General features: G+C 44.1%; 1 protein-coding gene across 7 annotated transcripts in view; it reads left to right on the plus strand.

Annotated features, from left to right (window-relative positions):
• The first annotated feature begins 6,778 nt into the window (after window positions 1-6,778).
• Window positions 6,779-15,222, plus strand: part of LOC116395730 (pleckstrin homology domain-containing family A member 5-like) — a 120,484-nt gene continuing 112,040 nt past the window's right edge. For 5 of the 7 annotated variants that reach the window (XM_031869818.1, XM_031869822.1, XM_031869816.1 and 2 more), the window contains exon 1: window positions 6,780-10,465. In XM_031869818.1, coding sequence (XP_031725678.1) covers window positions 10,425-10,465 — 41 coding nt within the window. In that variant the 5' untranslated portion in view covers window positions 6,780-10,424. Of the gene's footprint in view, window positions 10,466-15,222 lie in introns of all 7 variants that reach the window. The other 2 variants (XM_031869813.1, XM_031869815.1) reach the window with 1 other exon arrangement.

The raw sequence follows: 15,222 nt of genomic DNA on the forward strand, positions 1-15,222 counted from the left end.
CTGAGTTATTGAAAGTATATTTGACCGATCTGCTGCATGAGGTCAGTATCAGCCTTGATACCTATAGAGAAATTCGGATCATCACATCTCTAAAAGTAACCTTGATTGGCCTTTTCCGTGTTTAGTTATGTTGCTGTCAAAGCAAAGTGGAAGTTCTCCGAAATATTAGGGTGTCAGCCAGGTATGCGTCGGCCCTCGTCTGTCCCTAGTGGATAAACTCTGTGGCTCAGGAGAGGTAGAGCAGTGTCGTCCTTCAATCAGAGGGTTGGCGGTTCGATCCCCGGCTCCGTTAGTCCATGTCCATGTGTCCTTGGGCTCCTGCAGGCTGTTACTGTGGTGTATGAATGAGTATGAATGATTAGTTACTCCTGATGGGAAGGTGGCACGTTGCATGTTAGCCCCTGTCATCAGCGTATGAATGGGTGAATGATGACATGTAGTGTTGAAAAGCTTTGAGTGGTCAGATGACTAGAAAAGAGAAATACAAGTACAGTCCATTTACCATTTAAACTCTTGAATCCTTCAGGAGCACACAAAGGATGAAGCACAGTCGCTTGTCAACATGTATGTGTAATAATAATAATAATATATCAATTTTCTATAGCGCTTTTCAAAATACCCAAAGACGCTTTACAAGGCAGAGACAAACAGAACAAACAAACAAACAGAAAAACAAAAAGAATAACTGGAGAAGCTGTGCTGAATGGGTCATGTAAAGGAGGGTAGGGTGCAGGGTTAGCAGGTGAAGGCGAGTTTGAAGAGGTGGGTTTTGAGGGCTTGTTTGAATGATGATAGGGAGGGAGCCTCACAGATGTGGATGGGGAGGGCTTTCCAGAGGGGAGGTGCAGCAGCTGAGAAGGCCCTGTCACCCCAGGTCCGGCGCTTGGTCCTGATGGTCTTCAGAGTGTTTGCACCGGCGGACCTGGGGCAACGGGTTGGGGCGTGGAGGGGGAGGTCTGAAAGGTAGGGAGGGGCCAGGTTGTTTTGGGCTTTGTAGGTGGTGAGTAGCATTTTGAAGTCTATTCTGTATTTGACCGGGAGCCAGTGGAGGTTGTGAAAGACCGGGGTGATGTGATCATAGCGGCGGGTGGAAGTGAGCAGTTGAGCGGCAGAGTTCTGAACATATTGGAGTTTATTGATGATTTTGTTGGGAGAACCGTAGAGGATGCTGTTGCAGTAGTCGAGTTTTGGTGGTGGCAGAGGACAGGGAAGGTCAGAGGCGTGCAATGTTCCTGAGGTGAAAGAAGGCAGTTTTGGTGATATGGTTGGCGTGGGGTAGAAAAGAGAGGGCGGGGTCGAGGATGATACCGAGGTTGCGGACCTGGGTGGAGGTGGTGACGATGGAGCCATCAATGTTGAGGGAGAAGGGCTGGGCTGAACAGGTGAGGGAGTTAGGGCCGATGAGTATTTCAGATTTATTGCAGTTGAGTTTGAGAAAGTTCTGTTGCATCCATGATTATATATCAGTGAGACAGGTGGTGAGAGTGGAGTGGGTGACGGAGGTGATGGTCTTGGTGGAGAAGTAGAGTTAGGTGTCGTCAGCGTAGTAGTGGAAGTTGAGACCATGACAACGGATGATTTGTCCAAGGGGAAGGATGTAAATGATGAAGAGGAGGGGACCAAGCACGGAACCTTGGGGGACACCGTGGGTGACTGGGGAGGTGGAGGATTTACAGTTGTTTATTGCAATGAATTGATGTCGGTCTGAGAGATATGAGGTGAACCAGGAGAGGGCAGTGCCAGTTATGCCAAGGGAGTACTGGAGATGTGAGAGGAGGATGGAGTGGTTGATAGTGTCGAAGGCGGCGCTGAGGTCAAGGAGGATGAGGATGGTGAGGAATCCAGAGTCAGCAGAGAGAAGTATATCATTTGTGATTTTCAGTAGGGCGGTTTCTGTGCTGTGTTTTGAATAGCAGCTGGATTGGAAGGGTTCGTAGAGATTATGGAGATTGAGGTGGGACTTGAGTTGTGATGCAACAGCTCTCTCAAGGACTTTGGACAGGTAGGGGAGGTTGGAGATGGGCCGGTAGTTGTTGGGGATGTCGGGGTCAAGACCAGGTTTTTTCAGCATGGGGGTGACAGCAGCGATCTTGAGTGTGGGGGGTATGAGACCTGAAGACAGGGAGGAGTTGATGATGTTGGTGATGAGAGGGGAGGCCTTGGGGAGGCAGGCCTTGACTAAGGAAGAGGGGAGGTCTTCATGCTGGAGAGTATAGAGAGGTCCATTTCAGTGATTGAACTGAAGGATGAGAGTGAGTGGCTTGGAAGTAAGGGAGAGTCATGTTGAGGGCTGGGGGGGGGGATGCCAGCTGGTTGTGTATTGCAATGATTTTGTCATTTGTCAAGTGTGTGTCCTTTTTTATGGGTGGGAAAGTCGACATGTTGGGTGATGTTGAAGTAGTTAAAGATGTCCAGGAGTTCTGTAGAAGTTGTGGAGTCCGATGAGTCGACGTGTATGTTAAAATCACAGAGTAGCAGAATGGATGGAGAAATGGCGCAAAGTTGTGTGAGAAATTCAGACAGGTCAGAAGGGAAAGCAGGGTTAGGTTTTGGGGGGCGGTAAATGACTGTAATTAAAAGCCAGCTCATGCTCTCAGAAGACACAGAGTTTGAACACAACCCTTACATATGACATGCAATTCTGGCTAGATTGTTTCACACAAATTGCGAAAACTTGCAAAATCTCTTTTAAGATTTGCTGCCTGATGACCAATCCTAGCCTTAACCACCTATGCTAAGCCCCGCCCCCGCTGCCACTCCATCAAGCTGTCAGAGCTAACATGGAGCCCACACTGTCACTAATTGCACTACTGAATGAATATTATCATCATCAGGCACAATAACATGATGTTGGTTTGAGGGTTCTTAATGATGTGTTCAATGGTAAATGGTAAACAGACTTATACATAATATAATATAGCTTTTCTAGTCTTACGACCACTCAAGGCTCTTTAACACTACATGTCATCATTCACCCATTCACATCCATTCATACACTGATGGCAGGGGCTACCATGAGACTGACAAATACACCGTTGTAGGGGACTAAAGGACCGAATTCACGGGGGCCCTTTAAGAGAAGGGACGTAACCCTGGTGACAAGGGGGGTTAAAGGGTAGCAGGAAGTGAATGTGTCTGAGGTGTTTTGTGGATGGAAATAAACGGCCACAAGGTGCAGCCAAAGGGATACTTGCCTACTTGTTATTTCCACGCTCCTACACCTTAGGCATAACCTGCAGGAGCAATTTGGGGTTAATTGTCTCCATGAAGTAGCGGCGATCCTGTGATTGAAGGACGACCCTGGTCTACTACTGAGCCACAGAACTACTTTTTAAGGTCTAACTTTTCTAAAGACTGAACCAAGTGAACTGAATCTCTCCTTTCTCTGCAGGGAACTTTCTCCCGATAAATGAATGGTGGATAAAAAACCTCCCTGTACTTACAGAGCGGTGGTTTATGTGCACTATTAAGTGCTGATGTGTAATGGAGTGTTGTGCAGACTGCTGATGGATGTGAGAATATTGGAGCGAGTGGTTTCATTTGCTGCTCTTCCTCCTCTGTGTGCCCTTAGGAGCTGTTGTGGAAAAAACTGCATTACAGAACATTATAGCTTTGTCATATTGAGTGGGAATAACATCCCCAACCATTTATTTTGTAAAAGTACATGTCAGAATCTGAACCACTTTTAATTTCTGTGATCTGAAACACAGTGACATCAAAACACAACAGTCCAATAGGACAAGCAAGCAGCCAGACAATTTGACAGCTTTGAAACAAGACAACAGCTAACCAAATTACATAAATCACTTTTTTGGGAAGTAAAACGGAACATGAATGCAATTGAAATGTTGGTAGTTGGAACCAAAGTGGAACCACTAAGTGGGTCTGTAAACTATGATCGCTGTTTACAACAGATAGTTTGGGTCATTGTTTTAATTTTCTCTTTCATTAAATAAGTTTTAACCTGGTTCCACATTTTTGAATTTCTGCCCACAACAGTGATTCAAATATGTCTAATATTGTGCTTTGATAGAAAACGGTCTTGACATTGCTGACTTTTAAGGAAATGAAATAGAAGCTGTCTCATTGGCCGTGTCACATCATTCAATTTTATGAAACCTTCCTCAACCTCAAGTGGACTACTGCTTCAGAAAGCAATGAGAGAGCTTGCTAACTAGCAAGCTTGCGAGCTCTGAGAGTTATTGTGACTGACTAGTGCGAGTATGTTCCCAGCTAACTAGCATCAGCGGTAATCTCAGCAGCTTTAGTTCGCTAGCACTGCCAGTAGCAGCTTTATTCTGCGAGGGCATTATCTCTTCCACCAACATGACAAACATCAGCAGACTCTTTTGTTCATCTGTCCCTGGTAAGAATAAATAGTTCTTAAATAGAGACTTTCAGCAATCAACTCTGGTTTGGGTCTTCGGGTTGTCTTTAATCATTGAATAAAAGCTTTTTCTAAACTAAACTTTATTACAATCGTCATTTACATTAAGTACATATATGAAATTTGACCTCTGCATTTTACCCATCCTTAGCATATTAGGAACAGTGGGCTGCTGTGAAGCACCCAGGGAGCGATTTGGGGTTCTGTGTCTTGCTCAGGGACACTTCGGCACAGGACACGTAGCAGCCAGGGATTGAACTGCCAACCTTGTGGTTACTGGACGACCCCCTCGGCAGAGAGGGTTAAGAAGGCAATCAAGCAGGCAGTGTTGTGTAGGCCATGTGTTCAGGTTTAGCTTCACAAAAAACCTCACAATAAGACCTTTTAATTCAATTCAATTCAATATATTTTTGAATAGCCCAAAATCACAAATTACAAATTTGCCACAGAGGAGGAGCTTGATAACTGAAGGCTCTGGCTCCCATCCTACTTTTTAAGACTCTAGGAACCACAAGTAACCCTGAATTTAGGGAGCGCAGCTGTCTAGTGGGGTAACATGGTACTATAAGCTCTTTAAGATATGATGGTGTCTGACCAATTAGGGCTTTGTAGGTGAGGAGAAGGATTTTAAACTATATTCTAGATGTTACAGGGAGCCAGTCCAGAGAAGCTAATACAGGAGTAATATGATCTATTTTCTTAGTTCTTGTTAGTACACGAGCTGCAGCATTCTGGATCAGCTGGAGAGATTTAACAGACTTATTAGAGCAGCCTGACAATGAGGAATTGCAGTAATCCAGTCTAGAGGTAACAAATGCTTGAACTCATTTCTCTGCATCGCTTTGAGACAGGATGTGCCTGATTTTTTGGAATATTACGTAGGTGACAAAACGCAGTCCTAGAAATTTGTTTTGTCTGAGAGTTAAAAGACAAATCCTGATCAAAGATAACTCCAAGATTCTTTACGGTGCTGCTGGATGCCAGCGCAATGCCATCTAGAGAAACTATATCGTTAGATAACTGATGTTGGAGGTGTTCTGAGCCTAGTAGAATAACTTCAGTTTTGTCTGAGTTTAACATCAGGAAGTTGCAGGTCATCCAGGTTTTTATGTCCTCTTATACACGACGCCCCCGAATTTGGGGGCTTTGTGCTCAAGTGGCGTAGCAAAAATCGTCGAAAAAATGTACATATCGAGAGCGAATATTTTGCATGTATACATATGTTATATACCAGATTAAACAGCAACAGCTGTAAGTCACTTTTTACACACTCTAAACACAATTATACCAACTAATATAAGCAACTAGAAGATTTACCACAATATCACGTATTTTTCGCCACGAATCGGCAACCTATGCACTCCGTTTACATCTCCCATCACAACGCTGTCCGCTATCATGGCGGATGGATACATGATAAAGCACGAGGATTCGACCGCCTGTCGACTCACAGCTTCCAAATTCCTCTCTGTGAAACCATTCAAAAGTTACATACATAAAGCCAACGAACAACAAACCGCTCCCCAGCAAAAAAATGTAAACGCATCGTACCTTGAGGTGATTTTCGTGACGAAAAACTGCTCAAAATTGATTGTAATCCATTTTAGCCCTGTAGTCCCTCTCCTGCACTGTCTGCCTGTGATAAAATGGCGTTTCTGGTTCAAACTATGAGGAAATGTTCAGCATTTCCCTGCTGGGCCAATCATTTTACGCATGGGGGTTGCGCCGCACAGATCGGGATTTTAAGTGGCTAAAAAGTCTGTCAATCTACTAAATAACTTGCCTACTGCTTTCGTGAGTCTCTTCCACATTGAACAAGGTGTCACATGATGAAATCCGCCAATCACAGGCCTTAAAAAGGCCTCCACCGACTCAAACAGAGATGAGAAAATTCCATGGAGGAGAGATATGAGATCTAAAAATGGCTCAAAATGGCTCAAAATAATGCCAAACTGCTGTATGAACACTAGTAGTGATACAACAAGTGAAACATATAGTTAAATACTATATAAAATATATATAAATATATAAAAACCAGCGCAACAGCTGGTTCCAAAAATGAGAATTTGGCTTGACTGTCCATACTCAAACCTCTATTATGTTGGCCTGCTTCACTCAATCGAAGTAAAATTTGTTGTGGAGACTGGAAAATGTGCTATGACTGTGGTGTATTTTTAGGCTTGTATCTTATTATTTAAAAAATATATTTTCAATAAAAGTGCTTTTTTTTCAGGCGAACCTGAAACTTTTCAATTTGAGCTGTGTGCCATCTTCATTCACTATTAACGAGTAACATATACACAATATTTACACATCTGAACAAATGTCTCACAAGTTTTACCTGTATTATACCATCAAAATTGTTAAAATAGACCTTGTAGTTAGAGATCTACACTCTCTTAAGTATGGGTATGCAATTTTCAAGCAGAGGCCTAAAAATAGGGCTAGTGTTTAAGAGGTTTTTAAGACATGCTTGAAGTTTAGCGAGCACACAAAATTTAATTTGTGTATATATACAAATTAAATTTTGTATATATACACATGATCTAATAAGAATTCATACCAATGTAGTATCAATGTATAATTGAGTATCATCTGCATAATAATGAATGTTTATAGAGTGTTTTATGTGTTAAGTGTTATATTGCCTAAAGGAAGCATATATGGTGAATCAATAAACATAGTAATTAGAGTCAAATGAATAACATTTGAATAACAGTTCTGGTAATTACCAATATCATTAGTGTCAACACAAATAATTTGAATAAAGTTTGTGATTCTCAAAGTTGATCTAAATCACTAGATGTGAATTAGTAGGTTTTAGCTTGCATGTGTTTAACCCGTGAAGATGCATGTCTACTCTAAGTAGAGAAAGGTGGTGAGAACTTTAGGCTGACATCTCTCTGATTCTTCATGCTGAAGCAGAGACGTCCTCCCTCTCTCTAATCTCTCTGTGTCTCTCCCTCTGTCTCACTCTCCCTTCCTCCCAGCAGCTTGTCCTCCTCCCCATACTGATCGCAGCCATCGGGGGAGGCTGGGGTTGAGCGGCAGGCTGCTGTGGGTGCTGCCGGCTCTGGGTGCGTTCGTGCAGCTTGTCTGAGCGGCCTTTGATCCCGCCGCTCTTCCTGAACGCAGCCAAGAGTATTAGGCTCTTTTCCACTCTTGTCTTCTTTTAATTACGGCCCATAATGAAGGCTGCACGCTCGGCTGCTACACATCACACACCCACAGGAGGAGGAGGAGATCCAACCCTCTGTCTCCTCCTCCCATCTCACCCGTCTTGCCCTCCACCAGCCTCCTCTCTGTGATGTTGATCCCTCTCTTTGGCCTGTACACTCCCACTGTCTTCCATCTTTCTGTTTGCTTCTTCTTTTATCCTGCTTTGTGCTTACTTAGATGTGCAGTCTTAACCCCAGTCTGTAAAGCAGTGTTTCATGTTGCGCCTGTAATCACACCCAACAGTAATGTCATGTCTGATGTACACCTGCACATCACTGCAGCAAGGTGGCATGTAAAACCACTGGAGGTCTACCTATCAGCACCCCTAAAGCTCCTTAACAAACTGTATTAACACACAAATGTGGGTACTTCTACAGGGATTTACATGTTAGAACAATTTCTTGGCCAGGCCAGTGAGTCATGTCAACCTCACAGTGATGACAAGGATACATGAGGTCACTGCTGAGCCCTTGCTAATGCACACCTGCAGCACATCCTTTATTAGTGGCTGACATGGCCCACCTCCCTCTGCTATCACCAGCAAAATCCCAATCTCATCCCAGCTAGTTGACAAAAGAGGGCTACCCAACAGTATGGTCAGGCATATGACAGCATTGAAGAGGTCAGGGAGCATTAGAGGTAATGGAAGCTGTACATCTGTCTGAATACTTCCATGAATCACTGGTCGTCCTCAGCAGCAGGGTTCTTCCCCTCAGTGAGAGTAAAAGCTGGCTCTGAGGGGAGGAGTCCTGCTCTCTACGCTGAGTTAATGTCACAATGGGCCATGAATCAGCTCGACGTGACTCTTATTATTCTAAACCTGGACATCCTCACATCTATCTGAAGTTAATACCACAGTCATTCATCACTATCTGTCCCTTTGCTTCTCTTCAGGTCAGACTTGTAGATTAGAGTTGTCCATTAACAGTGAAAATGACATGAAGAAGTGAGTTGATACGTAACATGCTTCAGTTCTCAGCCAGACGTGCAGAGTGGTTCAGTAGTGTCATCAAGAGAAACACACTTTACTGTGAGATGAGGATCAGCTGTTGATGTGGTTGGTGTGTTGATCGGGCGTGTTGTTTACTGAGAAGTAGGAGCCAGCAAGTCCAGCTTGAGTAACAGATTAATGCATTCAAAGAATGCAACTTCTCTATCTTTCATCATGATGATTGTGAGGTAAACAGTAGAGACACAGTGTTTGTGTACAAAGTGTTTGCACATGTCTGCCTGGCCGCTGCAGGGCTGGAAGGTCTAGTGTAGCATTACGACTAAAGTATGGATGTTCTTTCTCTTCATAATAAGTGTAGCTGTGGTGCTGTTGCCTTGTTTTTCATACTTCTCACTGACCTTCTTCTCTGTCCTGTACGCAGAGGCATTCTCCTTTATAGGACTGGTGTTCGCTCTTCACTCCTTCATGAGGACATGCTGTCTCTGTGTGCAGGATGTCTTGAGTGCTTTAGCAACGTGTAAGTGGCTCAGGTGGTAGAGCGTGTCGAGGGTCAAAGTTGAACAGCAGAGGTTGAGATATTCTGACTTGAGATTGATGGGGATCATTTCTTCGTGTTTTACTAAATTTCCCACAATGCAACACAATAACATCTTTAGTTGATCTTCCACTGCCTGGTAGATCAGTTGTAGGGCTGCTGGCCATGTGCTTCTCCTTCTCCTGACAGTGAACAGCTTCACGGTCATCTTCCAGCATGTTTCTTGTGGCTGTTCTTCTCCGTCTGACTCGCTCTCCTCTGCTCTGTTCCTCCTCACCCTGAGCTTTGCTGCCGGCGCTCCTCCTGTTTTTTAAAGCACTCCACCTCAAGCTGTTTCTGAAGTTCTGAAACTATATTTAAATTATTATGTGAACAAGTGCTGAACGCCTGAATTAGTGTTTCTCAAACTGTACTCCAGAGACTGTAAGAGGACCCTGAGGGGTTCCACATGCTCGCCTGATGAAGAGAGGATTCATGAATTTAATATTCATTCACACATAGTAAAGAATGATTTCACCATCTTCCCCTGACGTAATCCTGGTTCTGATGTGGACCTGGGAGGACCATGATTCTATTTCCAGGGTCTGATGTTCATTGACTTATTTGAGAAGTCTTAAATGAACAGTTTGTAGCACTCTGTATAGATGGGTAGTGGTCATGTTAGTGTGTGGCCATAAGAGGGGGACAAAGCTCTACTGCTCCTCGGTGGGGGTGCTGCTGGAAGGCTGAGGTTCACAATCACAGTACAGTAAATGTAGAGCTGTCTCCCAGAGCGTCCTACTAGAACATAGCGGGACAACATTGACCTACTGGCTGCTTTACTTCTGCATCTCACACCGGCTCACTCATGGGACAAGGACATATTAGACAAATAGCTCATTTAGTACTATTCTCCAACAGGCTCGGTCCAAACACAAGCATAGTGACACTGAGCTTTCAGGATTGGACTTAAAGGTCCTTGTGATGAACTCGTTCTAGCGTCAGCGTGAAAATCACTGAAGATCTATCAGAGATCCACAGACTGTGTAGGTGCCCATGTACATCGCTTAGTGCCAGAATGTAATATCTTCAAATGAATCTAAATATCTAAATGGAGACCGTTCAGACAGACAGAGCTCTACCTGGCTGATATCAGCATGGATGAACTGCTGAATACTGAGCTGGGCTTCTCTGACTCAGCATTTCTCATCAGTATACTCAGAATGCTAAAATGAAGGAATGAAAAAATTAACTCGGTCATCATGCTTGATGGTATCTTCAATTCAATTCAATGTTCTGTTCAGCATGCTAAACGTAGCAGCTAACAGATTGTCTTCCTGTCTTTTCTCTCCATGTCCATCTGCTGTACGACTGCATCTCACCTCCTCACCAGGTAAGACATTCACTTTACATGTATCTGTTTCCTAGCAGGAGCTGGTTGTCTTGTGTTTATGATATACTCAGACCTGGTGCATGCTGGGGGAGAAATAGTGGATTTGTTTGTTGCAGAGCTGCTGTTTGGATTTTAAAGTGAGGTCACGTGTGTGTGTGTGTGTGTGTGTGTGTGTGTGTGTGTGTGTGTGTGTGAAGCTCGTGACCTCGGCCTGTAACTAAAGGGATGTTCTTCCTACTTTATTTATTACATTAGTCATGAACTAGAGCTGCCTGCCCCCCCCCCCCCCGTGACATCATCCATCTCTGTCGGTCCAAGCCTTCTGAATGTCACGCTGCATCTCTACGGTCACATCTCAAGGATCCCCGTCACTTATTGAAATAAATAAGAGCTGTGTACACTGTCGTGGATAGATGGTGTGAGTCTGTGTGTTTGATGCTTTTGGATTGTCTCAGATTTGACGGTGATGGGAGGATGGAGGCATGAGGACATGGATGAGTGAGCGGCAGTTTGTCTTTTCTTCACACTCACTCCATCACTGGAACAAATACATTCTCTTTTTTCTTCATGTCTCTCTCTGTCTCTGTTTCTCTTCACTGCTTCCTCTGTGTGTGTGTGTGTGTGTGTGTGTGTACGGATATAGCATGTGTGGAGATGGGTAACCATGACAACAACAGCCTGAAGTAGGAGTGCTTGTGGCAGCACAGCACAGTGCCCTCTCTGTCTCACACTCAGATACCACACCTCTTCACACGGCTTGTTTCCTGTAGAATCCTCTGCAGCTCTGCCTGTAAACTGTCCATCAGTCACTGAGTCAGTCTACCGCTAGCCTTCCTCTTCATCGTCTGATTTATCTTAAAGAGTAACTGAACACCAGACTGAGAAGCAGTGACCTCCCTCCCAACAGTGATGTCCCAGTGTACTGACACTCTGCAGGACACCTCTACATCACTGCAGCAAGGAGACGCCTTCAACCACCGGCGCTCAGAGCAACCAGCTGCTCTTCAGTTATTCTTTAGTGTCGGGAGAAGATAATTACAGCACATCATACACTGTCAACCGTTTCCAACCAGTGTTGGTGCAATGAGGCCCAATGAGTTTCCTCCTAAGTAGAGGCTGTGTCCACTCCACACAGCAACAATCAGCTAATGTTAGCTACACAACACTAACTAATCAGACCCCAGATGGGATTGTAATGCATATCAGCTACATTACCATCTTCATCCTATCCCAGCTGTAAGAGCCCACAAAATATTCCAACATTTCCATACTAATGTATTCAAATGGAGATTGGTGTTTCGTGTGATACAGCTTTGCACTCCTAAAGCATAGATGGACAACAGGAAATAGATTCAACTGGATGCAGTAGAACCAGACATCCTGTTTGTTCTCAAACATAATCACTAAGTAAAAGAATTGTGGACGTACCACACAAAATGTTTTTGAGGTTTGAACTTGGATGCTTCTTCATCTTCTTCCTATTTAAAGACACACATTGATGTACAGTTCTTCCTTCAGCACCTCTTCTCCTCGCAGCTTCCTGTGCTGCATTACATCAGCATGCTGCCGTGTGCAGTCATGGCAGCCAGTGATGCCTGCAGCAGTATGGGCGTCATTTTCTTTCCAACATGTCATCAGTTGCGGAGTTTGAGCATCCCTCAGCCTCTTCCAGAAACCAGCTACAAACTGACCCAGTTTGGCAATGCAAGTGTGTGTGTGTGTGTGTGTGTGTGTATGTGCGTGTGTGTGAGTGTGTGGATGTGTGTGTGTGACAGAGAGAGAGGGAGGGAGAGAGCTACAAGTAGAGCAGACCAACAGTAGTCCTTCACTTCCTGATGAAACACAAGCAGAGAGCTGTAGAGCCTGACAGCTGCAGCAGGTGTAAACATCTCTCCGGTGTTCCCAGCATGCCCCGTGGTCCTGGTGAGCTCCGGTTGTATCCTGACTTCATGTGCTTGTTTAGTTCACTGCTTACTATTCATCCACAGTACTGCAGCTGTTGGACACAGTGTGCTGTGCACCGCAGGCTGAGCTGGAGATATCTGATGCTTTCATCTTTGTGTATCTGCTGTCTGAAGCTTTTATGCTGTGATTCACATCATGGTCATGGCCGTGTATTGACATCCAAAATGCAGCTTATCTGCTTATAGCTCCAGCACCTTGCACACACCTACTTGTTGGTATTGCAAAGTCTGTCCAACACTCTGAAACAGGAAACTGGACAGCGTTCTGGAACAAGACATTGGACTAGCATGAAGAATGAATGAAGGATGTAGTTAACTTATACTGAGTCGTTGAAGGAACTGTTGTCATGGTGGAACAGTAAGAAACATAGTACATGTCAGGGTCTGTGGTATTTACAGTGAGAGCACATAGTCTGTGACGGACAGTACCCCTCTACATGTACAGTATGAGCAGATATGCATGCTGGGTGTTATGCTGAACTGCTACTTATTTGGAATATGGCAGTCACCTGACATGAGAGCAGAAACCTGTAGCTGTTTGGATGCTGACTTCTGCAGGATCTTTACATCTAGATGTGACGTCTTCTGACTGTCGATGTTGAACTGATTCATGGCCAAACCTACAAGTGTGTGCAGAACAACCATATTTAGCTCAGCAGACCAACACTTCAATGATTGTTGCAAAACCTGCAATAACTCAACGCCGTTAACAGAACTCAACATTGACCCATCATCACTTGTTAGCAGTTACAGAGCAACATCATCACCGTCTGTGGGAGTCTTTGTGTTTGTGTCACCTGATGAATGTCCGTCCAACATCGTCTCTCATTTAGCTTGTGTTTGGTCTCCACCAACTTATGGAGGACACGTCTGTCTCTTTAGCTGCTAAATGCTCCACTATGTTCAGCAGCTAGTCTCTGACTGTAGTGGACTTTAGCTTCATCAGAGGTTCTTCACTGGACACATCCACCTGCTGCCTAAAGCAGAGCGGAGCTGCAGAATCTCTCTTCTCTGAAGGTTCACCACTACCAGAGACACCTCTCATGTTAACACTTGAACACTTAAATAGAGATGTACATTTTGTACAGGCCTTACAATGTTGACTCTCTTTAGGAGGATTATAATGAACATAATAGCAGCAACCTCAATATACAGACAGCTGAACATTGGTCCTCTGTAGAAACATCATCCTGCCAGATACACAGTGAGGAATACACGTCAGTAGAATGCGAGCAGCGGGCCGACAGCTATCCAGTGGACTGTTATGTGTGACACAGTGAAGCACTGCAGTCAGTACGTCCCCAACGCTGGTGTCACTATTCATACTGCAGCTACACACAACCTCTGGAACAAGGGAACCTGTGAACAGTCAAATCATTTTACTACCCCGCCGGCACAATATTTCATGTTTTAAGAATACTTCAAGACACGATTGCAGCAGTAAATATGATTATGATGATGGTTGTAGCAGGAATTAGAAACATGTTTATTGCAAAGTAGGGCTTTGCATACAATACATTTGCATTGGAACAAAAAGCAAGAAAATTACAATGAAAAATATACAAAGAAATATGTGAAATATCTATTTATTTTTGAATGAAGAGAGCTGCACCGTGTTTAACACCAAAGAGGATGGAATATGCAGAATATTGTCCAACAGGTTGGTGGTTTAAAAATGTAACGCAAAGCAGAGAAGAGCAGTGAACTTCTTCTGATGAACAGCACACAGATCCAGAGTGACCCGCTGCCTGTGAGGAAGATAATGATGTCATACATCAAGCTGACACTCTTAGTTAAGTATATATGAGCTTCATAGATGTAATCTACGTCTCTACATTACTGACAATCATCTGCACGATTATCTCAGCTGCAGTCTGCGTGAGCAGCAGAATACTATTCCCATCATGTAGGCTGCAGAGACTCTATTACTGAGTGGCTGCCGGCAGAGATATCAGTGCACAGCCGGAGCAGATCATATTAGTCCAGTCAAATGTTGATGTTAATCACACAATCTTCAATGTGCTATTAATGTTACCTATGCACTATAATAACTGCTTGAAGACAACGTGTTACAAAAGTCCTGCATTTGTCTCAATGCAACATTTTAGCACAAGGAAGCTAATGTTGACTTGGACATTTTGAAGGTCATTTTACAGGACAAGGTCAACAGGGAACGAGTCAAACATAATGCTGCAGAACATACCTAGCTAACATTAGCATGTAGCTAATACTTGTCCTGCTATCAGGTCAAATAAATGCCATGATATCATTTGTGTACAACAGCAACAGGACATCTTCTGCTGTCATTTAGCCACAGCTAGCTCTGTTAAAACATGACTTCATTATTATTAAAGCTTCAGTCAGTGTTCTAGGGTACAGTGAAAGCAACAGAATCTGAATCCACCGTCGTTACTCCTCAACATTTTCATGCCAACAGCTGATGAGTGAGCACACACACACACACACATACACACACACACACATACATACAGAGACAGAGTGTTTGAAGGGGGAAGCGAGAGCATGAATCCACTATATGTCTGCCTGTCTGTCGTGTCTGTCGTGTCTGTCCGTCTGTCTGTCTGCTTCCCACCACCCCACTGAGCTGCAGTGTGGAATATGGTACATGGTATGTGGTACATGGTATGTGGTATGTGGTACGTGGTATGTGGTACGCGTATGGTATGTGGTACGTGGTATGTGGTACGTGGTATGTGGTACGTGGTATGTGGTACGCGTATGGTATGTGGTATGTGGTACGTGGTATGTGGTACATGGTACGTGGTATGTGGT

This window comes from Anarrhichthys ocellatus, unplaced genomic scaffold (assembly GCF_004355925.1).
Source record: "Anarrhichthys ocellatus isolate YVR2014 unplaced genomic scaffold, GSC_Weel_1.0 scaffold49, whole genome shotgun sequence".
NCBI classification, from domain to species: domain Eukaryota; kingdom Metazoa; phylum Chordata; class Actinopteri; order Perciformes; family Anarhichadidae; genus Anarrhichthys; species Anarrhichthys ocellatus.